Here is a 24,300-nt window from a genome sequence, read left to right on the forward strand (position 1 = left end):
CACAGGGGAAAAAAAAGAACTGGAAGAGGATGAATAACATGAAACTATGACCGCGCTTTTTGGTTGATTTTTCTTTTTGAAAGCCCTACTCAGTCACCCACACAGGTGTTTCTGCTTGTTTTGCCTGATTCGACCCCCTCTCAGGACTGTGTGGGCATGTACATCCTGTGATTGATTGGCATCTTGCTCACTCTCTTGTTTTGCTGCAGCTGTCAGAGGGAAGTCACACTTAAAAAGAGTCTCTGTGAATATTCGCTACATCCTTCTTTCACCTCAATTCAAGCCTGTGGGACTGATTCGAGAATGAGTTTCCTGTTTAAGTGCGAGCTCAGCAGACTCGTCACCTTTGTCCAATTCTGACCTGCAAATTTGCAAAGTTAGCCAATAAAAACAGTCTTGCATGCATATTGTGTGTGCAAATGGAGTAGTCACTCTGTTTTGAATACAGAGTGCTCTGCTTAATATTTCTTTTTTTGCCCACATCCGACCCATGGCAGTCTGAGTAGTGGAGTCCATGGATGCATGAGTTTGGTGACTTTATGTATTTCCCTCCATAAGTGTACCAACCTGAGTGGAGGTCTAAATCAGACAACTCAAAACATCTCTGTGCTTTGATGATTTGTATCCCCATCTATCTATGTCCAAAAATCCAGTCCACAGCCCACCCACTGACAACAGAAAACCAGTGAGTCCAAAAGATGTTTTTCTTGCATGCCAGAAAATCAACTGTAGAGGTGCGTTTATTATTTTATTTTACAAGAATAGATTGACATTTTGCGCTTAGTTAGATGAGTGTGGGATTAGTTTTGTACCAACATAATCAAACAAAACTTCTTTAATATCAAACAAAAATAAGAATTTGAGAAAATGCAACTCACTGAAGCAAAAAAAAAGAGAAAAAATGTCATCTTGAAAGTGAAACAACTTGTAAACAAATTATTGTGTTACTGTGTGAAGCCTTTTAGTTTTCTGATAAGATGTCCTTTTGTTTACAATTCCCTCCGGCTCTTTCTCATTGATCAAACTTTTGCCCTAACTGTCAGTTTTGCAGTTATACTACCAGCTCTTTGTGCTACTTGACTTTTTGTTTGCAGTTCTGACACAAACCTTTCAGGTCTTATATTCCTTGTATGATGCATTTAAAGCTACAGTCAAAGGACTGCTGGCTTAGCTTAGTATAAAAACTGGCAATATCCAAAAGGTACATGAGGAAAAGGGACGCATGCACTTTGATCCTGCTTGGATTTCCATCAGGTCTTCAATGTTAAAAAGGCAGCCCCATAAAACCCAGTGTGTGGGTTTCACACTTAGTTTTTGTGATTAACAAACGATTAAAAGGGTTACATAATGAGTTTCAGTACCCATTTCAAATGTTATCAATTGATTGAATGAGTGTTTTCAGTGGTTATAAGCCCCATGGATATCAGTTAGAAGGGGCCTGCTACACCTACTAGTAGGTTCACATGGCCATTATCAGCCCAATTAAACGGGCTGATAAGGGCTTATCAGTTATCATTGGGAGTAGTTTTGTTAGATTTCACTTTTGTTAGATTTATGCACCAAAACTACATAGCTGGGTTTTGAAAAAACATAATGCTTTGGCTAAAATAAGTATATTTGTTACAAAAAGTGAAGTAACATTCCTTAGCAATATGTAACATGACAAACTTACAAAAATCGGTTACAATGACACAAACAGCAATCTGCCAGGTGAAAGTCCTTTGTTTGTTTGGCCAATCCACCCACCCTGACATTGTCTCTACATAGACTTTTTTACTCTTTATATGATGTCAAGTGACTTGTCAGTGGCCTTATGATAAATGCGGCAGCTAAGCTCAGACAAGCATCTCCTGGCTTTAGCTTAACATTCAGGAATATTTACTGCTATCGATCTTCACATCTAACTTCAACAGGAAAGCGAACAAGCACATTTCGCAAAATGTCACACTATTCCTTTAAAACAAAACTGTTTGGTCTGTGAGCATTGGCCTGTGCTCACATCTGCCAACTTCAGTGTGAAGAAGAGTAAAGTGCAGTGTAAGGGCAGTTTTGTCCTAATGATGAAATACATGTTGATGACAATGCTGTTATAGGAGCTGATACAGCACACAGCTTCTCTGTACATATTTCAAAAGGGAGAGGACAATCAGCTTCTGCTTAATCACCCGTTTTAACACTCACCCTTAGCTGTGATCAAAAAGCACTTTAAGGGTGCGAGCACGAACTGTAAGTGTATTGCTTCCATCAGTGAGCTCTTTTGGAAAAATCAATGCAGTCATGCCTCAAGTGTAGACTCAGAGGAAGAATATTTCAAAGTTTTAATAATTGGGATTCAACTGATCCCGGGCTGCCTCCCCTACAGTTTCAGCTCTTCACATTTCTAAGAGACTCTTTGCATAACTCGGCATGATTGGTTTTGATTTCTCAAGCAGAACCCTGAGTGTCTGACAAGCCGGTGCGACATCGCTGAAAATGTCACGGTGGGTCAATCAGCACGCTGTCAAATGAAAGCTACCAATTAAGTCGCAACCAATCACACCGCATGCAGGTTTGCATTCAGATAAGCCATACTGGATTTTTTTTTAAATATCAAATGTTTTGTATTTGTTGCTGCCATAGAAACTGTGTAGCTCCTTGTTAAAGGCCCCTGCTGTCATTGCAGGGGAGCACAGGGTTCATTTGTCTCCCTTCCATATCTAAACACAATTGTTTGACTTCTCAGATAGAAAAAGAGATAAATATTTGACTGTGTCACGCTGCTCAGAGTGAAAAGCACCCTGAGAAAAAATGCGTGAGAGTGCATTATTCACCACATCACAGTGCTAATAAATTCAATGCAAGTGCGTGGCAAAAAGGAGAGTATCAGAGGAAAAGAAATGTGAAAGAACGTGAAAACGCAGTCCACCAGGAGGCCTCTCTTCAGTGATAGAGGAAGTATTCAGTTAGTTTACTTAAGTAAAACTACTAATACTACACTGTGAAAATACTCTGACCATTCATTGGAGATGATACTTAAGTAAAAGTAGATAATATCATCAGGAAAATGAAAAAAAACCTCAAAACTATCCAAAAAAAAAAGAAAGAAAATAACTGAAGTGTTAATCAAAGCTGCCAGAATATCCAGCTCAGGAAAATATAAATACATAAAAACACAAAACTATTTAAAAGAAAGAAAATGGCTTAAATGTTTTTAAAAACAGTTGCCAGTTATATATATATACACACACATATACATATATATATGTATATATATATATATATATATATATATGCTTATTGATTAATTGATCATTACAGCTGTACTTGTACTACTTGTATACACTATAGGGTAATTTAATTTGTAACAAAACATCATATCTTATTACTCATCATCACACATCATATCTTTATTATTCTTCTTACTTGTTATGTTTTTTGTGAAAAAAATCTTTTTATTTTTTTTGGGGGGGGGGGTAAAATAACTAGCTAACTAACTAACTAAAGCTTTCAGATAAATGCAGTGAAGTAAAAAGTACAATATTCCCTCTAAAATGTGGTGGAGTATAAATATAAAGTGAGATGTAAAGGAAAGACTAAAGTAAAGTACAAGAATTTAAGATTTGTACTGAAGTACAGTACTTGAGTGAATGCATTTAGTTACATGGCACCACCGCCTTTCTATCACGCTGCTGTAAAACTCTATTACAAGGAACACCTGGCATTTCTGCACATATAAATCACTTCACTAACATGACCGTAGCATGGTGGCGGACCACCACACACACTACAAAAAGAAGAAAACACTTGCACACCCTTCCCGCAACCCACAGTCCAGTTGTACTGACCCGAAAGGCGGAAAGCAATTTCAGCTGAGAGTACACGCATTATTACAGGTCTTGATGGGAATGAATGGTGGGTGAGCTCGACACAGTAATGCCTCACATTCCTTGTACAGCTTTCGGGGTCAGGCCTTTCCTTAGATTACCTGACATACATGAACACACATACTGGGCCGTGTGGATAGATATTTGTATTCTGTGAGTGCGGCCATTCGGTCGGCATCACCGAGGTCGTGTAAATTCATTATCGACTGATAATAAGGCTGCTGGCCAGAATGGCTTGTTGGCAACATCTTGCCTCCTCACCATATGATACAGGAATATGATATAACCTCGGAATTAATTAACTACCACTGGGAGACTATGGGGAATATGTTTACAGGCCTTTAAAGAATGCCATCAGAGATGGCGGTGAGAGATATTTTATATTTCTTGCCTTTGAAACAGGGAAATCTAATCATCAGTCATTAGCCGGCACTGTCTCTTTGAGCTAAAAGGACAATAAACACAGAGCCCGCAGTGGTATTGACTGGGCTGGAAATTAATTTGTGTTCTGCTTAACATTAATTAATCACTTTTAAGAAAGGTACCTTTAGCCGAACTACACAGGATGTTTTGACATTGGTAGTCCTCAGAACATCCTGGTGTCCAAAAAGCGTCCATTCAAAAAATTAATTACAGTCTCGCCGCGGCTGCGCCATCACTGCGAGTGCAAGCTGTTTTAATTAGCACAGTGAGAGCTTAAGTTATTCAGTCAGTTAATTCTCCATAATGCAGCACAAGCCAATAAATGTGCACACAGTTCATCCGAGTGAAGTGTATATACAGAGGAGTGCATGCGTGCAAACACACACCGGCCTGGACACACATGCATGCACACTCCTGTGGTGGATGGTACACACACGGTATGCGGTGCACAGCTGGAAGGGACACGGCCAGACACACAGAGGAGAGCAACAAAAGAGGAAGAAAACCTTGATCACTTAAGTCGTTTCCTGCGTTGTTAACACCCAGTTTAAAGAGGTTGATGCGTTCCGCAGAGATCGCTAACACAGCCGAGTCTTTTCAGCGCGTGTGCGTTTCCAAATCCCCTTCCCTGCTCTGAGACAATCAATAGAAAGCTTTTTCGCAGTGGACAGCTAGGAATACAAAGGACCCCCGAGTAATAAAAGTCAGTCCCTGATGTCGCAACTTCAATCTCTTAGCCGCTGGTAAACATCATTGATGAGTAAATAAAGAAAACATGCAGCAGCCCCAGCAACCACTTCTTCTTCTCACAGCAGGTCAGGACTAGACATTCATTCATCTTTTCCAATAAAAAGATGTGTGTCTCACCTCGGTGGACATTAGAGGCGAGCCACAGGTAACAAATGTGTGCCTCAACGTGACAAGTTGAGGGGAGCGTGGAAAAATTGCAACAATATTAGAAACATAAACTCTGGATTTGTGTCATGTGGTCGACTATGTTGTCATTTTTCTTTCAGGCGAGCCTCTTGCCCTTCACATTAAAAAGAAATACTGTAAATTCAGAAAACAACAGTTCAAAGACTTTCATGTCCCTCTTGACTTGTAACTCTGTTTGCTATTGGGTGGTGCAAGAAGCCATATCTGATCATGTCAACTGGTGCTCTATCTGACTCTGTCATGTTTAATTTAACCCCATGAGACCCACATAGACCCATATGAAACCTTTTTTGTCTTTGTGTGTGTGTGTCTGGGGGTGGGGGGGGTCAACAGTATATGCCACATAAAAGTAATCAAAAAGTGATTTATTTCAGATGCAGCTCAGCACTGACTGTTCAGCTCAAGTTCTTCTTGTCATAAATCTGCAATAGCCTAATCATTAGGTTTTGGTTAGGCAATTATTCAAACTTGTGTTTTGGTGCATGTTTTACCACTTGAAAATTGATCAAAATGGTCAAAAATCCCTCCAAATACCACATTAAGGAACTAAGACCTTGAGGAACACTAGAAAAATGATTTGGAGATTTCTGTAAAAACTGCATTTTTCTGCAATTGGACTGCGTGCACTTCTGTTCTGGAAACTGCTGAGATATTCCTTTAGTGTCATTAAACTTATGAAAGCCAAACGTCCTCTGAATGCTCGAGGTCTCTAGTTTGTGGCTCAAGAGGCTATGATTATCTCAGAGGTCACTATAGGCCATTTTATACAATGATGTTCATTTCAATGAAATGGTCTCAATAAAATGAAATGGCTACTAAGGTGCTAACATCATCACACGAGTACAAACCAGCACATCGAATCCAAAAGAGTCACAACTTTCCATTCATACCCAATTTATGCATTTCAAGGCTGTTAAGGGACATCCAAAGTCAAAATTCCAAAGCCATCAAATACCACCACTTCTGCTATGACTTTGGCACAAGACCCGGATGCCAAAAGCCACCTTATGTAGCTGTATGAAACGCCACCAGGCGGCGTCAACTGAGAACGCAGCTGCACAATACAGTTTGTGATGATACACCACCTGACAGCAGGACAGCACCTGCTGCGGCAGCATGATACGCAGACAGGTGGCGTCAGTTGAGAATGCAGATGGACAAAACCTATTGTATCCACTTGCTACGCTGCTGACAGCATTAGGTTGAGGTACTGCTAGTAACAATGTAATATAAGGAGCACAAAGATCCCTACAGGGTGTGTGGGAGTGGCAGTGGATGGATTCAACAAACAGTCATGCAGGAGAATGGCATTCACTTCCCAACTGAATTTGATGTTTTTTTTCTACACGTTACCATGTGCCTCTTTAGCATAAACCTAGCCATCAGTGCCGTATTGTGTATTCCTAGTATGTAAGTATGTTCTTTTGTTTACATCCCAATGTTGGTTGCCATGTGCTTTCATCGACATCTCTGAACGTCAACAGGAGACGCAGAAAAATACCTAAAACGCAATATGTAGACACAGAAGTCCGCTGCAAAGCAGCAATATGTGATGACTTGGGATGAGAACATGTTGTTGGGGGCCCCAGTATGCAGACATATTCAAATATAACTGCCAAAAGTAACACTGCATGCTTAAAGGTATTCATAGAACCCATTTTCATTCAGATATCTTGAGGTGAGAGAGCGAGAGTACCCTATAAAAATGGTTGTGCTGTTTTTCCATCGCTAAAATTAAGCCTGACTTAGGAGCAATATTAAGCCCCCTTCCTGAGAAGCAGGTGAAGGACATATGGCATACCAGGGCTCCTTAAAGAGGCAGAGATATGCATGAAAATGACTTTTTGGGACTCCACTGGGGACAGACATGGAGTAACACATGTTAAAGATACTTTATATAGCTCAAGCACAAATCTGAATTATTTATAGCTCCTCTACCCATCTCAACAGCAACAGCATATGAGGCAGGCATACGGCTTCCCTCAGTCTAATATCAATAGGATTTCTGTTTTCTTTTGCCTGCGAGTGAGAAAGGCAGCATCTGAAGGTCACTCTTGCATAAATTCTCAGTGCACAGATGAACACGCATCATAGGGTAGCCATTTCCATTTGCTGTTTCAGTCAATTTATTGAATATGCATCAGGTCATGATTTCTAATGCTCCTCCGGTCCACGCAGAGGTAATTAAACCGAATATGATCAACGGCCGGGTGTTAAAACAGCTCAACCTGAAACAGCAGCTTAGCAAATGGAGGTGAAGCAGCAGTTACGGTAAAGGGGAGAGGACGGGCCAGCAGTAGATTAACAGTCAAGAAAGAAGGTAATCAAAGTGACCTATCAAAAATATGATAAAAAATAAACCGCTCGTATAACAGTTTGGACCTGGTGGTGTCCTTGAAAGTGTCCTTAAGCACTGCCATAAGGACTGCTTCAGAGAGGTTTTGAATCCTCCTCGGTGTTTTGAATAAGAAATGATTCAATTATTCAGACAAACTTAATTTGTATAGCACATTTTGTACATTAAAATGCAATGAGCCCTTCAGGTGATGAGACAGGTTGAATGGTCTCATGCTTCATTCATGATGATCACTGGGGCAATTAATAGACAAGCTACTTTGGTTAATTCTCCTTTCTAGGTGTGCCATCAAGACATACCTATTGTTTTTATTAAAAACAGGCTGTTATTTAAACTCTTACTCTGTGGCAATTAAAAGGTTCATCATTTACAGGTAATTCTATGGTGGGGAGGGACTATTCACATGCAAAAAGGTCACAGTAGATGCACACAGATTAAAGCATTCAATATAGAACAAAGGGGTCTAATTATCTTATTGGTTGGAAGATTTTTTACTTTTCTGAAAGGAGTAGTTCTACATTTTGGGAAATATGCTTATTTCCCTAAGTGTTTCAACTTTAAAAATAAATGCAGCAGAACTAGAGATATCTCCTTTTTTACTTTTTTATTCAATGCATTACTCTTCTTCGTCGAAACCTGCTGGCTACATTTACCACGATGCAACTCACCCGCCGACAGTTCGATCTGTGATGCAGGTATGTTAGCGGCTTATGTAGTCTCGAGTCACTCGCCTCGAGAAGAGACGAGGATCAGTTCCCAAGGTCTGGTAAGCTCACTTCTTTCTAACTCCACATTGCCAGATTTTTCCTCATACTACAGAGCCCCTTTTTTGCTTGTTTGCTTATCTTGTGCTCACAAGTTAATGATCTTGTGGGAACAAGTTTTTTTCGTGTGAGATCAAGATGTATGCACAAGTCAACCCATAACCTGTTTTCCCACGTTAATGATCGTGTGCGCAGAATATAACAATATGTGTGCTGAAGATTATAACATGTTCCCTTAAGATAATTAACTTGTGCACGCGAGATTACAGAACTTATTTCCAGAAGATAACAACTGGCGCACAAGATTAAATCTTGTTCCCACAAGACAACAACTTTGTGCACATAAGATAATAACTTGTTCCCACATGATAACAACTTGTTCCTTAAAGGATATTAATATGTTCCCACAAGATCAAATATGCACACAAGACAGCAATTGTTCCCACAAGATATCTCGGACACATATGAAATTAACTTCTACCCAGAAGATAATGACTTGTTCCCAGAGGATAACTTGTGCACATAAGATAATAACGTGTTCCCACATGAGAAAAACTTGTTCTCAGAAGATAATAATTTGTTCCCACAAGATATATGCAGAACACATGCATAAAAGATAACAACTTCTGCACACAAAATAAAACATATTACCTCGAGGGTCTCTCACGTGTACCTCTGGCTATGTAAGTGCTGAGTATCTTTGCTTATCTGTTAGAAACATAAATGTACAGAGGGAAGTACACTGGAATTTTGGGGAAAAAAGGTCACATTCTCAACTTGGATGATTCCATATGTTATTCTCTAATTAGTGCATACTAGTAGGTTTCCCTGCCACCCAAGGGAAAAATTACCTCTTTCATTGTACACTGTCTATACAGTGCATGTCATTTTAATTTAGGCTACATTACTTAAAGATTCCCAAATTAAAGATATCATCAGATTAACCCTTTCTCACTCAAACAAACATACATATTAGGTTTGCATATGTGTTAAGCAAACACTGTGCACATAAAAAAAATGCAAGAAAGCCTTGAAAACAGCTGGACTTAAAATGTTGCAACAGGTTCTTCTCCGTCCCCCAACACATCACCTGACAGCTAAAAAACACAGTCTACTTTTCTCTCTGTCTCTTTGTTTCCCCTCTCATCTGTCTCTTTGTCTTGCTTCCTCTCTTCCTCACTGCCTGCTCCGCCTCTTCAACCCCCCTCCGTTTCTATCTCTGTGAATTTCTCTCTCTAAGCAGTCATTCTTCAGCCAAAACAGATGAGTCTGGAATGTTCCCACACTGCACACAGCGATGGATGACAGCAGCCCTCGATGGGAGTTTGTGTTTTCTTGCCTCTATATGAGAGTATTTTCTCATCTTTCTCTTTCTCTCTTTGGCAATTCATTTTATCGCTTTATGCTAACACCTATGCACACACAGTCTCGCTGCCTCTCTGTCTCTATGTTCCCTCTGTTCAGGGACATCCAGTCATCTGCCTCGAAATTAGGCTATTCCATGCCGTTGCCCAATTGCCCAACAGCATGAGGCTCTGACTGCAGTAGTTCAACTGAGCGAGGGCCTCAGCCTGCCTGTAAATCCCACAGTAAAACCTCCACAATACCATCTGAGTGGACACCATAGCTTTGTTCCTGCAGCATATATGTGCTGGGTGTGTGCAGGAATATATCTGAGCGTCCCGGAGTTAAAGAGCGTCCGTGTCTGTGTTTGATCACTGAAGGACAGGTGTACTCTTTCCTCCCCCAGTGTTTCACTCTGATACACAGCCATGGGCACACCTGCCTGCCTTCATCCCTCCTCAATCTATCTTTGTCCATCCTTCCTCCTCTCTCTCTCATTTCTCTCCCTTTTCTTTGCTGTACAGTAAAAGCTATGGCTGCACAAGCTGTCTTCTCTTTTCTGCACTGTTTATCAGGTCATTTTTGCTTCCATTCCTCAAATTTTTGCCTCGCTCTCTCTTTCTTCACAACATTCGGAGCCCGGCTGGCTAACATTGTGAGCCAGCTGTGAGGCTGCAATCAAACGAGCTCCTGCTGGACCCCCTGGGGTTCTGCTGACACTATACACACACACACACACACACACACACACACACACACACACACACACACACACACACACACACACACACACACACACAAACATTAAAAAAAGAGTGGGAAGTGTGTGTGCACATCTTTGCATGCTTGCACATGCACGCACACAATCACAAACCAGCAGGTTAGGGACACCAATAATGAAGCCTTGGCCAAAATTGTGCATTGGCATTTGGTACTAATTTGTCTCTTTTCACAAAAGGATTCCCTTATTATTCAAGGCACAAATTACACTCAAATCTCCTGTAGGATTTTCTCTGCCTCTGGGGAAAGGTCATGGCAGAAATTCTGAATGTGCTGAAAGGATATGAAGTGAATGAGCAAAAGGCAGCACGCACACACACACAAGGGTACACCTGTACAAGACAAACAATTGCCTGCGAGCACAGGAGTAAACACAACCCCTGATAAACATGCAAGAGAGCAAAAGACCTCTTGTAAATCTATCATCTTGTGAAGCCGACTTCCCTTAATCCCCCTGCAACCCAACCTTTCTCAATGCCTGAGCCACACTTAAAGCCAGCTGACTGTTTGTTACAGGCAGTAAACAGGTATGTCTCCAGTCATTGCCTGAGTGCGTTGTTATGTCATGGTTGAGAAGAGACCCCCAGTGCGGCTCCATAACCCACTTACCAGCAGTCAGACAGACTGAAGATCGGAGGAGCAGGCTTAGGTGAGTCATGCATCAGCACTGCATTAGCTGGAGAGAGAATTTTTAAGGCAGGATGGGAGTCCATAGAGAGAACAGCGCAGGGAGCTGGGCCAGCTTTCTGTCTGACTTCAAATTCTGCTCAATGAAGGGTTTCATAAGGACATTCAAACATCGCACAGCGCAGAGTTATTCACTCCAGTCTATTACGATCCTCCTGCAGTATATCCATCATAACATATACAGGTTCATATAGCACAGGCTATATTAACAAAAAAAAGTCATAAAACTGGTGTTTATTTGTGAAGTTTATCCTGATGAACAAAATGTGTACGTACTGTAACCTTTGCTTGCCACAGATCTTATTTCTGCCATAATCTCAAATCCATTTCCACTGCATTTTGGAATATTGCAGAAAATAAACTCTGTGGTTGCAATCATACCTATTTTATGATTTTTGAAGTATAAATGCAATTGCCGGAGGTAACCTGGCAAACTTTCAGCTATAAATAGACTACACGATGATATTATGAGTCACCACCACAACAACAGACATGTTTGGCGTGATGAGGTAATGCAGTCTCATTTAGCCAATTATCAACAACCACCTTTTAAAGACATTCTTCAAAATTCATGCGTGGGATATTTACGTATGAAGTTTATGTCATGGTACTATGTTTCATAGTCATTATTCTGTTTGCACACATTAACATTCTTATTGTTTTGACAAATTTGACCCCCGCCATGCTAAAATATTTCATAAATAAACTGACCTGACCCTTAACCTCTGTCCTAGTCTTAACTGTTTGGAGACACCAATAGTTGATTGTTTGGAGCTCTCTCGACCTAACCTGACATCAGACCTTTTTTCTAATCCTAACATGTTTAGAAGTGGCAATACCAACTACTACTAATTTCCTAACTCTAAAATGTATAATAATTGGGGAGTTGTTCTTCATATAAAAAGAGTAACTATTGGTGTGCCACTGTAGCTCACCAGCAAGAGCTCCTACCATAAAGTTGAGTCCAGTGCAATCTCAGTCATGATTTTAGATTCCAAAACTTAACCTAACCTAACCCCAACCCATGTCATATCTGGTTAATTGTTTTTCAGGGTCACATGACCTATATAGAGCTGGCAAACAGAACCATGGGAACATAGACCCATGTTATGTGATGTTGCTAAATAAGCAGCAGTAAAAAGGTCTGTGTTCAAAACTACTTAAGACATAACATCCAAGTATTTAAACTGTTATCAGTGCTGAAACATCCAGCCATCCAAATCCAGCTCCCAGGTGACAAGAGATTTCCCCTGAGCAGGAGAAGCCTGCTTTGGCTGACTTCGAATATGTCTGGGGTCCCTAGTTGTGAGATCAGAGTAGGAAAGTAATCTGTTTCACTAGCCTAGCTCAGCCTAGCCCTGTCCCATCTCAGCCCAACTGTGACAACAAAGCTAATTACCGAACCTCCAATTCCACAGTGCTGACAGTCTTGTTAGCCTCCGATTTACTTTTTTAATTGAATCAAGCGTATCGGCATCATCTGGCTCATGCTAAGTATATTTGGCTGCTTACAAGAGCCAATATTTGGAGCAGTTCACTTTGATTAAGGATAAGTTTAAAATTAGAAATCCATACTGATCACACACCTTAAAAAGGCCCATTCACAACTCACATTATGTGATCAGATATCATGGACCTGAATTTCTTCTATATCCTTTCACAATCTGATACCAGTGTTAGCTGCATGTTTCTAGAGTCAGCATTAACCTATGTTTTTATCATTCAGATAAGACAGTGAAGGGGTTTTATGTGTCCATGAGGCCAAAATGACAATAGGACAAGGTGGCCCAGATGTCCACCCACACAACACCCTACAAAATACACTTTAATTCTCTTATCCTGCCACAATCTTGACCTTCACTTTACAAGATGGCATATGTATAATGACTGGGGCTACAAGGTCTGCTTCGCCCTACCCCCCTTCTGTATCAGCTCATAAATCCTTTCCCAGAGTAACTCCAATCCTTGTACCATGAATAATCTCACATCTCTGCCTTGAATTTGAAATTCTATATATTTTAGCTTATCTTGACAGTGAATGTTGAGGGGATAAAAAAACTTTTGCCAGTTAAAGCAGTACTTGAATTCTGAAAAGCCTGCTTATATTCACCAAATATACATCAAAACTCATTTTTAAAGTCATTTTTAGGAAAGTACTTATTTGCTTTTACAATGCAGACTCTCATGTCTCTATGGTTAATATGTACCTGGGGCCTTCCTCTCCAAAGGTTTTAAAATCTGCCAACCAGCACCCCTAAAGCTCTTCAATTAGCATGTTATGTTTTGTTTGGCACAAAGCTGAAGAGCAAAAATTTGCGACAATTTGCCATGTTACTCAGGGTTACCATGGACGTAAATACATAACTGGATACAGCACTGAGCCAGGGCTCCATTCATTCCTACGGAAGGTACTCAGTGGCACATAAAGCAAAAAGTTTGACATCCCAGGTATAAAAGTACCGGGATGTTTAGCATTGTTGGGCCTTAGAGTAAGCAGACCCGACCGCCGGCCGGTCATGTGGCTAACTTCTGGTTTAGCCCTCCACTAACTTGAATTTCAACAGTTATTTAATGGTGCAACTTTTAAATGTTATCTAAAATAAAAAAATTCTGACAATAAGCCATTTCATTTTTAATTATCATACACATACCCCTAAAATAAATTACAGATTTATAGATGTGTCTTTCACAATGTAAGTCAATGGGGAAAACATCCTTTTTGGCCTGAAGGCATCACATGACAGACCTATAAGTTGTAATTCTATGGTTTAACCAATACATCAAATTTGTTTCAAAGCCTGGTTCTGTTCCTGTACTTTAGGGTTCTGTGCAAGGCTATTTCTTGGCCAGGTCTGGCAACTTCCCGGGATCTCCATGGTTGCCTTGCAACTAAAACTAAGTACCTTTAGATATGCTACAACCCATTGTACTCAGAACAGAGAAAAACAACAAACCTCAACATGAAAAAGTGCCATGGAGCAGTCATTCAAGTTGGAATTTCAAGACCAAGTTGGATTTTTCTTTTGGTAGAGGTCTTTGCAAGCATGTGCATCTCCACTTCTGTCTTCCTACAGCACACAAGTTTTAGAATGTTATGCTATTGTTGTACATTATTTGAATGAATAAAGAAGCAAGGCAGTTGACTTATTTTATAAGCTGTTTCTGTGCTTGGCAATTCATGAAGGTCCTCTGAAGCTCTTGTCATACAAACATCAGTTTGCTACATTTTTCCAAGCAGATGCACAAGCATGCATTTAGATCAGAATTTGGGAATACAGACAAGACTTCGGACTTGCAATAAATCGCAAAAAATACAACCAGGTTTCCTTTTTTTCTCACTGTTTCCAGTCTTTATGCTTAGCTAAGATGACCAACTTGTGGCTCCAACTACATATTTACCATTGAGACAGTATGAGTGATGTCAATATTCTCAACTAATTCTCAGCAAGACAGTAAATAAGGATAGTTCCCAAAATGTCAAACTATTTTTTGAACTACAATCCTTGATCATTGTTCTCCCTACAACCACAAGTAAGATAGAGGTCCAAAATGGCCATATATTCTTTTCAACATCCTGGCAGGAAGTTAATCATGTGCATGATCCTGCCAAATAATGTAGTCTCTGATGCAAACTATTTGATATGAAATGACCATATGGGTTTCAGTTTTGAAAGAGAAGCCTGAGAACAGGGAAGATTTTGGCAGCCTCTTCCAAATGATTGTCTGCATAGTAGGGAGCATTGCACGGTTAAACGGCCACTAAACGCATGCTCAGCCCTTGTAATTTGAGATAATGGCTTTGACATTTCAATGTCGGACCTACTGCGAGCCGCAGCAAGCAGGCCTCCTGAAAAGCGGGCCACAAAAGTTGGAATAGTGCTGCTGCTGAATCTGTAATCTCTCTTCCCATTACTCCTTCTGTTCTAGGAAAGGAGGAGAAAAGGGGACATTCAGCATTTATGTATATATCTGGTTCGACTACATTTAGCTTAAAAGGGATGCCTGCTGGATGTCACTGAGTTTTAGAAGTGATGGAGGATGCCAGGGTTGAAAAATGGCAGCATGTTAAGCTCATTTGAGATAAAAAAAAAAAACACAGAGAGCTAATTATCTCCTAACAAAACAAATCTTCCCTGCAGAGTTCAGACCATCGACTGTATGTAACCACGTCTTGTCACCCAATAGTTACCATCTTGGATTTTTGGAGCCAGAAGTAATTTGGACAAGAAGGTGGACATAACCCCAGTGCTAGCTGCTAGTATGTTTAAGAGGCATCTACAGATATGATGAATGTTACAACTATGTTCTGATGCTAATTTCACTTCTCTGTCAGTGAATAACAGGCTTCAAACCTTCAAAATCAACAAAATCTTCTTGCCAAAAAAAAGAACACCCGACTTGAAGTACAGCCAAACAGAATTACTTAATACTAGAATTTAAACACCAAACAACTGGCTGAAAACATGGATTAAGGAAGCAAAATTTGTATTTTTTAAAAAGGTACAATATTGCAGGCCTCCCACTTTGCCTTTCAATAGATTTAAATGAACAATAATGGAGCCCATGTATTTGCTGCTCCAGTCCTTTTGCTAAGATGCAACTTGGGCTATAAAATTGCATTTATTTTCCCAAATAAATTGCAGGCAAGCGTCGGGCACATCACTTTGCCTGTATTAGAAGGTAATGCCCCATGACATGCTGTAATTACCCAAAGACGAGAGACTCAGCCGTAGAGAAACAGGAAAGGAGAAAGGCAGGAGAGAATTGGTGTGTGCGCTTGTATCTATGCATGTATCTGAGTTGATGTGTGTCTTTGAGTGTGTGCGGCAGGCTCTGACTCAGCACATCCTCACGGGCCTCAGAGGCGGCTGATTCTTTTATTACCTAATCCAGTTTAGGAGATGAATCCGGCCCGTAATCTAATATTCACATAAATGATTCCCGCTATATACATGAATCCCTGACTTTAGCTATAACCAAAGCTCGCAGGCTACGGCAATGAAAAGAACGCCCACACAAGACGGCATTTATGCTTGTCTCCTTTTCCATTAATTGCCACCATGAATACTCATCTAACCGCTCATACCTACCTAATGGTTTGATATTTACTGTGTCTAAGCACAGTGAGTTTAGAGTGGTGAAAGGTTGCTCTGGTGCATGTCATTTTCCTCCTCTGCTCTCCGCGTTACGTGTTATGGATGAAAGCCAATCTGAAACATTGCTTCGAATGTCAGCTTTCATCTCTCCAAACCTTACTCTGTGCCTAATAGCGCCCTTCAGGCATGAGCCAGGCCTCAGCCCTGCTTTCTGAGGCCGACAAAATACCCAGCAGCACCTCGGACACATGTCCAGCCAGGCACCGGGACTAACTGAGGTGAAAGCTCTGTGAACAAATCCCTCAGAGATACTGTGTCATGTATAGTTTCACTTTCCCTTTACGCTCTCATTTTTCTTCAGCTCACAGTCCTAATATTTGCCCGGCGATACTAGCGTTTTCACAGAGCAGAGTCTGTATTTGTTCAGCGTCTGTAAAGCCAGCCACGTTAAATAAGCCAGGCCGATTGTCAACCACCCTGCCTTGCTTTTTCATTTCTATTCCCATTTTATTCTTCTGTTATTTCCACATATTCAAATCGGTATACATTTTATTCCTTTGCTAAATTTCTCATACATCACACAGCAATGTTTAATCAGTTCATTATCCAAGTTTAATGTTGACTTTGTCAGGCATAACTAAAGTGAGGCACAGGGGGGATTAACATCTGAAAAAAGCCACTTGACCTCTTGGAAACGTCACAGTGAAACACAAACTTTAAGGCAGCAATCCAATCCAGCATTTAGGGTTGGGTGGGAGAGAGAGATCCGACACAGCAAATAAAGTAGGAAATAAAAGATGGTCAATACAAGTTCTTAAGGTCAGTGCAGCAATAAAAAGCATTGTGAGCTTCTTGACGTGTCGTTGTGCATGGCAAGTCCCTTTTTCACAGCGTAGCAAGGACAACAGCTACAAAACCTGAATGCGCTGTTTGTACAGAACAAATGACTTCTTCAACTTGAATTAATTTATGTAAATAAACAAGACGAGTCACAATACAGGCCAGCGTCTGGTGATTATATGCTGTCTCACAGCTGACACATCCGTCTTGGTTCAGTTCAGGGAAAAAAAGCATATCCAGAGTGGCAGGTTGGCCTCACGGGTAGACAATCTCGTAACCAGGGGGACACTGAGTTCAGCCAACAACAGTAATTTTTTTTTGTCTATCCTGTTCAAAGGCTTTTGGAAGACACTGAGCCCCTCCCTGCTCACACAGCTAAATCCTCTGACATAAATAAGAGGCAAAGAAAGGCTATATATATTATATACATTTAAAAAAAGTAGGCATCCCATTAAAGATGATCCATCTTAGACGCACTTTAAGGCACTATGATGTTGAAAAAAAAATCCATGTTGTAACAAAAAAGATAACCAGTAAACCTTTCCAAAGAATTAAGTATGCAATAATGGCAAAATTGTACTCAAAAACATATCATACTCTCCCAAAATACAATAAGTTTGTGCAAAACCCCTAAATTTTGTCTTTAGCCTCATTATACACTAAATAATACTTGACCAACAAAATGACCATTTGTAAATCAACTAGTAATGCCATGCTATTTGAATCCCTAAAGAAAACTGTTTTTCTTGAATGCCTCTACAGACAACATATTGATTTACTGATTGATTGGGGACCACCTTTAACAAACAGCAAACTGCCAAAACAGTCATTTAAAAACTCCCTAAATTTGTGAAGTATAATCAAGTGGAAGCCTCGAGCTGAAAAATGAAGCAAACCAAAAGTGCCAAATACTGCAGTTCATCGAGCGTTAGAACCATATAATGTACTTCTATTGAGTAATGATGTCTCGGTATAGTAAATGGAATAAATAATGGCGAAGTCCGCCATTCTTGCATTGGATTCAAGTTGCCTACTTAAGCACGAGGGATTCACAGGGAATTAATGACAATTGGCAACCTCTGGTGCTCAAAAATGAACCACAAACCAATGGGTAATTTTGTGCTAGCTTCATCTACTATTTATACAATTATTTTATATGAGTATGATATAAATCTTATATATCCAGAAATGTGCTCAATACTTAAAGCATGCATTTGGGCCAGAACCTTACTATTAAAACTGAATTAAACCTCAAGTAAAACTTATATTTTTGTAATTGAACAAGAAAAAACGTTTTCTTCATAAATTCAAGGCAACAAGACATGAATTATTTACAAATGGTCATTTTGTGGTTGAAGTTTTCCTTTTAGAAACCACTGATATGTACTGAAGATGGTTTTATCCACTGTAACTGTCATGTCTCTTACCATAATAAGCATGCAAGAGGTTAATTTATATGTTCTGTTTTTTTTGTTTTTTTTTTTTTTGCTCTTTCACTTTGGGTTACACAATACAAAGTTGAGCGATGAAACTGCAAGCACATTTCTGCATCATTGCAATTAAACCTGATGCAAAAATTAATTTGGGAGGAGCTGAACAACTCCTTCGACAGGGGGTCATATTTTAATCATGGGGTAAAACCTGTGTGTATGTTTGTATATATAGTATTATAGATACAGTGGTATCATTTTTTTATTTTTATAAACACCTTGTGCCCAGCTGGTAAAACACAAACAGCAAAAATGTGCATGTCAACTACCCTCATTATCTAAGAGTGCACCAGTTTAATGCCCTGCCCAGTGTCCAGTATGGCTGGGGGGAACCAAGCTAGTTTACACCTCCTGAAGCAGCGCAGGCACATGGTACATATCCAGAACATGTTGAGGCCACAGCACCAGTTGGAGAGGTGCACCATGGGATATGTCACCTTGGGAAAGTGGGTCTTCCAGTGCTTCGCCACGTCACTTCCAGTGGGCAGGTGAAGCTCGTAGTCGCTCCAGCGTTTCGACACCCCGTAGGCAGCCATCACAGTCCTTCCCTTTTCTGACCACCGGGTGTCGATGTCTGGATTGCAGTTGAACTCCACCCATTCGGAGGTGAAGTCCCCGAGAAGGGGGGTGCCACCGACCTCTGTGTCCACCATGGTGACGGACAGCTCAGCCCCCTGCACGGCGACATAGATGCCGTCCACTCGACGTATCTCCTTCACCCAGGGGAGGGAGTTTTCGGTATCCAAGACAAGGATGAGACGGGAGCAGTGGCCAGCGTTCTTCTCTTTCCACAACTCCAGCAACTGGGCTAGGTGGAGATTCTCACCTCCTGAAGGAGAGGGGGGTTGGGATGGGGAAGGAAGTGACAGACAGCGGAACTGTTGAGATTGTGTATAACCCCTTTTACACTGCCTCTTCAAGGTGGGAATTTCATGCCCTTACGCTGCCTCACTGCTCTGTACAAAAGGTACCATCGAGAATTGATGGAACATATTCTCTTGCCTTTGAGCCACCATGAGAGGTAGTAACAGCCAAAACAACGTCTGTATAAATGGGACATTCGGCAGGACGGGATCATGGGCGACAGAGGTGTGATGTTTTGACGACGTGTTATGCTTGCAACCCACAGTGGGAGATTTAAAAAGAAGGTACCAGCAGTTAGTGGCTAACTCAAAGAAGAGTAACAGCGGCCATAAATGTCCGCAACTTGAGAAAACTATGAGGTCCAGGAGCTCCTTAACCTCAAAGCAGAGGATAAGATCGGTAGGTGGCAAGGGACGGTAAAGGAGAGGCTGATGGTGTTATCTTACATGTCATGCCCATCGTGCCTCTTTTGACTCCACAATTCTGGTATGCTATCTAAAAAATAAAAGTGCAAAGGAGGCATAAAGAGGGGAAGACTTTGTAGCACCTCTATAGTGCTTAAAAGGGCTTATGATGCAAAGAGATGGGTCCAGGAAGGGAGGGAATGGTAAATCCCTATGTTTTGTATATTAAAGGTCTTTTCAAACTACATAGAATCTCTGTAGCATGCGTCACGTTCATTTTTATAATTTCACATAGCTGTAAATCTTCACCAAACCCACTTATAAAAGATATAAAGTAGTGGTTACAAAGCCACTATTGGTTCAGTGTTGCATTCAAGGACATTTCAACAGGACGCATAGCTGTTGATGGACACAGTGGCTTTACAGGGATCAATCCTGTCAACTCTCACTTGCGAGACAGTCTGTCTGTCTAGCTGCTGTCATGACAACCACACAAATTGCACAAAGATGCTGTTTTCCAGATGGCACCTCCAAAGTACAAAGATCAGAGCTGTGGTGCCAAGCCAACAGATGCACTGAATTACTTCCTCAAAATTATCATATGCTATAGGAAAGTGCAAGGTAAGTAAATAAAGAGCCGGGGAGAAAAATGACTTCTACTGTTGGCCACAGAGCAACTCCACCAAGGTATGATGTATATTTGGATATGAAATTGGGTTCTTTCCACATGGCTAAAAATCTACAACAAGCCTATTTAGAGACACTGCTGTTGCATCACTAAAGCAATTTGCAGACATGTATCCACTGTGATAAACAGAGGAAAGACAAACTACGCCTTTAATGGATCCTTGTATTATTTAGGAGTGGACAGCACTGCCTCACTAAGTCTTTATAAATGTAGTGAAAACAGCATTTGAAATCTGTGACTGTCCCTAATTTGGGTTTCTGCCAAAACAAGACCACTTTTTCAAAATGTGTACAAGTATCCGCCAAACACTGACTGAAAAATGTTCCTTTAGGATGGTGACAAAGGGATGTGATTATCTTTTCAATGAGGGATTTTTTCCCCCTTGTTTGCTGCAGTACACAGAGATAATGTGTCAAGTAATCTTTGTACGGAGGCGCCGGAGCCGGAGCCGACACGGTGTTAACCTGCTGTGATTCTCATTTCTGTTGAGGGAGCACTCGTGTCATAGCAGACCGTCTGAAACTTTCACAGAATCTCCTTAATGGAACCAAACTTCTGTTGTCAAGTCCTTCACAGCAATTTTAACTTCTTTTGGCTACTTGTCTGATCTGTGTAAATCTGACTCTGTCTGACAGAGAGCAGGGGAAATGAAAAGAAATGAAATCAGACTGTAATGCAAATTCAGTTTGCAGGGAGAACACAATATCTACCTTATGCCATCCGATGGCAGCTCTGCAGTAAATACTGCTTTTGTTTTATTCAACTCTAAGACAAGTCTTCACTAATTAGTGTGAGAGCCACAGAGCCATTTTTTATTTTTATTTCTCCATTTGTGGGTTTCTACTTCTGCATTGTTTGTAGAAACTTTGTTCCAACATCAAAACTTACATCATTTTCAGATTATGTATGCTATTATTTTTCTATATTCAAACAGGTTTCAGTGATTTTTTAAAATATATTTTTAAAGTATTACAATTTATAATGGCAGTTTAGGATAGAAATGTTTTCAACGACAAGTGCTAAAGTTTTCATACTTTTTGTACAGGAGCACCACCTGGAAATGCTCAATATATTAAAACATGATACCATGTAGCCAGTATTACGTGTTTTACATGTTGGCTAATAACTCATGAAACATGAGCAAAACAACATTTGCGTTGTGTGTTTGCATGTTTTTTGGATGATGGCACATATTTAATTTAATCTTCAAAAAACTTGGTTCATATGATAATTAAATGATCTAGACAAATTATTGGGTATCACTTACCACTACTCTGTAATCTGTCACCAAGCCTTGGCTGATGTACTTAATGGGCCCTAACTCTTCAATGCTAAATTGGATTGCCACCAAATCTGGGAATGTTGTATACATAACCACACTGTATTGTGTAAAAAATCTCATACAATTATACTCACAGGGGGCGCTAAAGTAACATGAAAATGTAATATTTTTACAATTCACAAAATTAAACTTAGTAAACAAGCTCTCCATGAGCATGTGCATGATATATTTACACATAGCATGAAAAGCCCCACACTGCAGCTATTCAGGAAACACCAACATACTACTTTTTAACTGCCATATGTCATTACTGTCATTTGTAACCAAATTCAGCAAAGTTGTAGAGATGAGGATGCTGAACATGTCTGAAGCTTTTGATTCAGTTTTATGGTGGTGCTAAAAGATTTGAAAAATTGCTGTTGTAGCAGCATCCACAGCTGAGGGCAGCAGAAGCTAACAGCTTATAGCTTTAAATGCTTTTTTTTTTGGTCATTTTTCAGAAAATGCACATTTTAGCAATTGTCTGTCAATCTTCGACAACTATTAGCCAGCTCTGAAGGGGTAAACTGATATCTATCTCACTGTTCATTGTGATGACTGACAGAGGCAAATTTAATCTTTTCTGATGTGCACCAGAACACACAGTTTTCACCCAAGGCAACTGCGTGGCTCTCGGCATCCTACAGGGAAGCTTTCATAGACAAACCTGCAGTGAAAAAAATGCAACCGCAAATGCCAAAATAAATTATTCCCGTTCCACATGAAAGTTAAAGTTACCGTGCTCATCTTTTAATTGACGTAAGATACTGGGAACATGTAGTGTTTAATAAATAAATCCTGATGCCTTTTAATGAAGCAGTGTTTTTTCAGGCAGCTGTTATTGTTTAATAATACAGTGGCTCCCAACCTTTTTTTGAGATGTACTTTCACAGTTCTGTTAAATATCCCTAAATACCCCTTCATGGACACCGCCTGGCATGTTACAAATGTTTATTTGAATTGATTTTGACCTGGATGGTTTTAAACACTGGTCATTATGCAGAAGTAGGAATGTTATAGTATTGTTTTCATGCAAATGAACTGTCAGTTTGTTCATTGTTTTAAGCTAACAGTTTAAAATTGATCCTGTTTATTTGGTACTTAAAACTTACTTTAGGCTTCTCTGCTCACTTACCAACTACTCTGTAAACACTATCAACTCTGCATGCAAGAACTCTGACTAACACAACCAGCCATCGGTCTGCTGTTGGTCAGTGTCAGGCTGTTGGTGAGCTTCTGTCACCATGGTATCCTGGAATCCTTTGGTGAATGAAATCACTTCGATTGGCAGTTTAACTCAGTGCACGAGAAGAGAAATGGAAGTGAGGAAAGCACAAAATGGCTAAATCAGGTAAACGTTCGCTAGCGCAAGGTTAATATATTTTGTTCTTTAAACATCAAATTGTGTTGTTGACATGCTAAATGGCTAAATAGTGTCTTGAATCTGGGCAAACAGTATTCCGTTTTTCCTGTTTGTATGATGAATACATACTACTGCCACCTGCTGATATGGAGAGTTATTTCCTCTCATGCAGGTGCAGAACATATGTGCTAGTTGGCTATTTACTATGGTCTTTGCGGTGTGTTCAATGCAACTTTTTGGCCAAGACACAGTGAGGCAATGCAACAGTTGGTCTTTGTTTCCTCTGATGTCAGTTAGGTACAAAATGTAAACCTTAATGTTCAGATTCTGCACCTTTCTCAACTATGTGAATATATAGTTTTTATCAAAATACTCCCTGGCAACTACAGAAGTACTCCTGGTTGGAAATCTTCTGTAATTATAGGTCAACTCCACTGATGGTGGAAATGTAGTTTGGATAAGTGATTTGTCAGGTTTTTTTGGAAGGCAGGTGCTTGTCATGTTGGTCTGTACTTGTATTTTATTTATTATAATCTCATGTTAATCATTGCTTTCATGCATTTTAACGTCAGGCACATTAAATTTACCTTTAACAAAAAATGCTAAATAAATAGCATTGCCTTGCTTCACCTTGAATAGTATACATGTGGTGGCACTACCATCAAAATATCTATGTGGGCTGAAATTTAACAAATTTTACTGTAAAGATTGATCATTTTCCAAGAAGGTAAAGAAAAGGCAAAATATAGAGGGCTTACCAGCAAGGGCCCAAGCCCCGGTGCCTTTGTGTGTGTGCCCACTGTAGAAAATCAGATATGTGTCATGACGGGGTCCATCCTCTGTCCGAAGCTCCAGAAAGCTGCGCAGCTTCGTCTGCACGACATCCAGGGTAACGCCGCTGGTGGAGTAGTCGCAACCAAACGTCTGGATCATGTGGTGGGAGAAGAGGCGCTGCACGTTGTTCAGCATACCTGTTGATCTCATGTTCAGCTGCTGTACCTGCTCAGGTGGCAGGAGAGTGGGCTGGCCATCAGAGCTGGATTGAGGAGAGAGATGAGAGGAAAAACTTGGATTTTAATCT

At 40.3% G+C, this 24,300-nt stretch overlaps 1 protein-coding gene across 2 annotated transcripts in view; it reads right to left on the minus strand.

Annotated features, from left to right (window-relative positions):
- Window positions 1–16,838: 16,838 nt before the first annotated feature.
- Window positions 16,839–24,300, minus strand: part of tmem168a (transmembrane protein 168a) — a 43,634-nt gene continuing 36,172 nt past the window's right edge. For both annotated transcript variants that reach the window (XM_088072646.1, XM_042511516.2), the window contains exons 5-6: window positions 23,978–24,255; window positions 16,839–19,408 (exon numbers count right to left, since the gene is read on the minus strand). In XM_088072646.1, the coding sequence (XP_087928772.1) occupies window positions 18,858–19,408; window positions 23,978–24,255 (829 nt within the window). In that variant the 3' untranslated portion in view covers window positions 16,839–18,857. The remainder of the gene's footprint in view (window positions 19,409–23,977; window positions 24,256–24,300) is intronic.

The sequence above is a fragment of the Plectropomus leopardus genome, chromosome 22 (assembly GCF_026936395.1).
Source record: "Plectropomus leopardus strain MGB_pleo_1.0 chromosome 22, ASM2693639v1, whole genome shotgun sequence".
Classification (NCBI taxonomy): Eukaryota; Metazoa; Chordata; class Actinopteri; order Perciformes; family Serranidae; genus Plectropomus; species Plectropomus leopardus.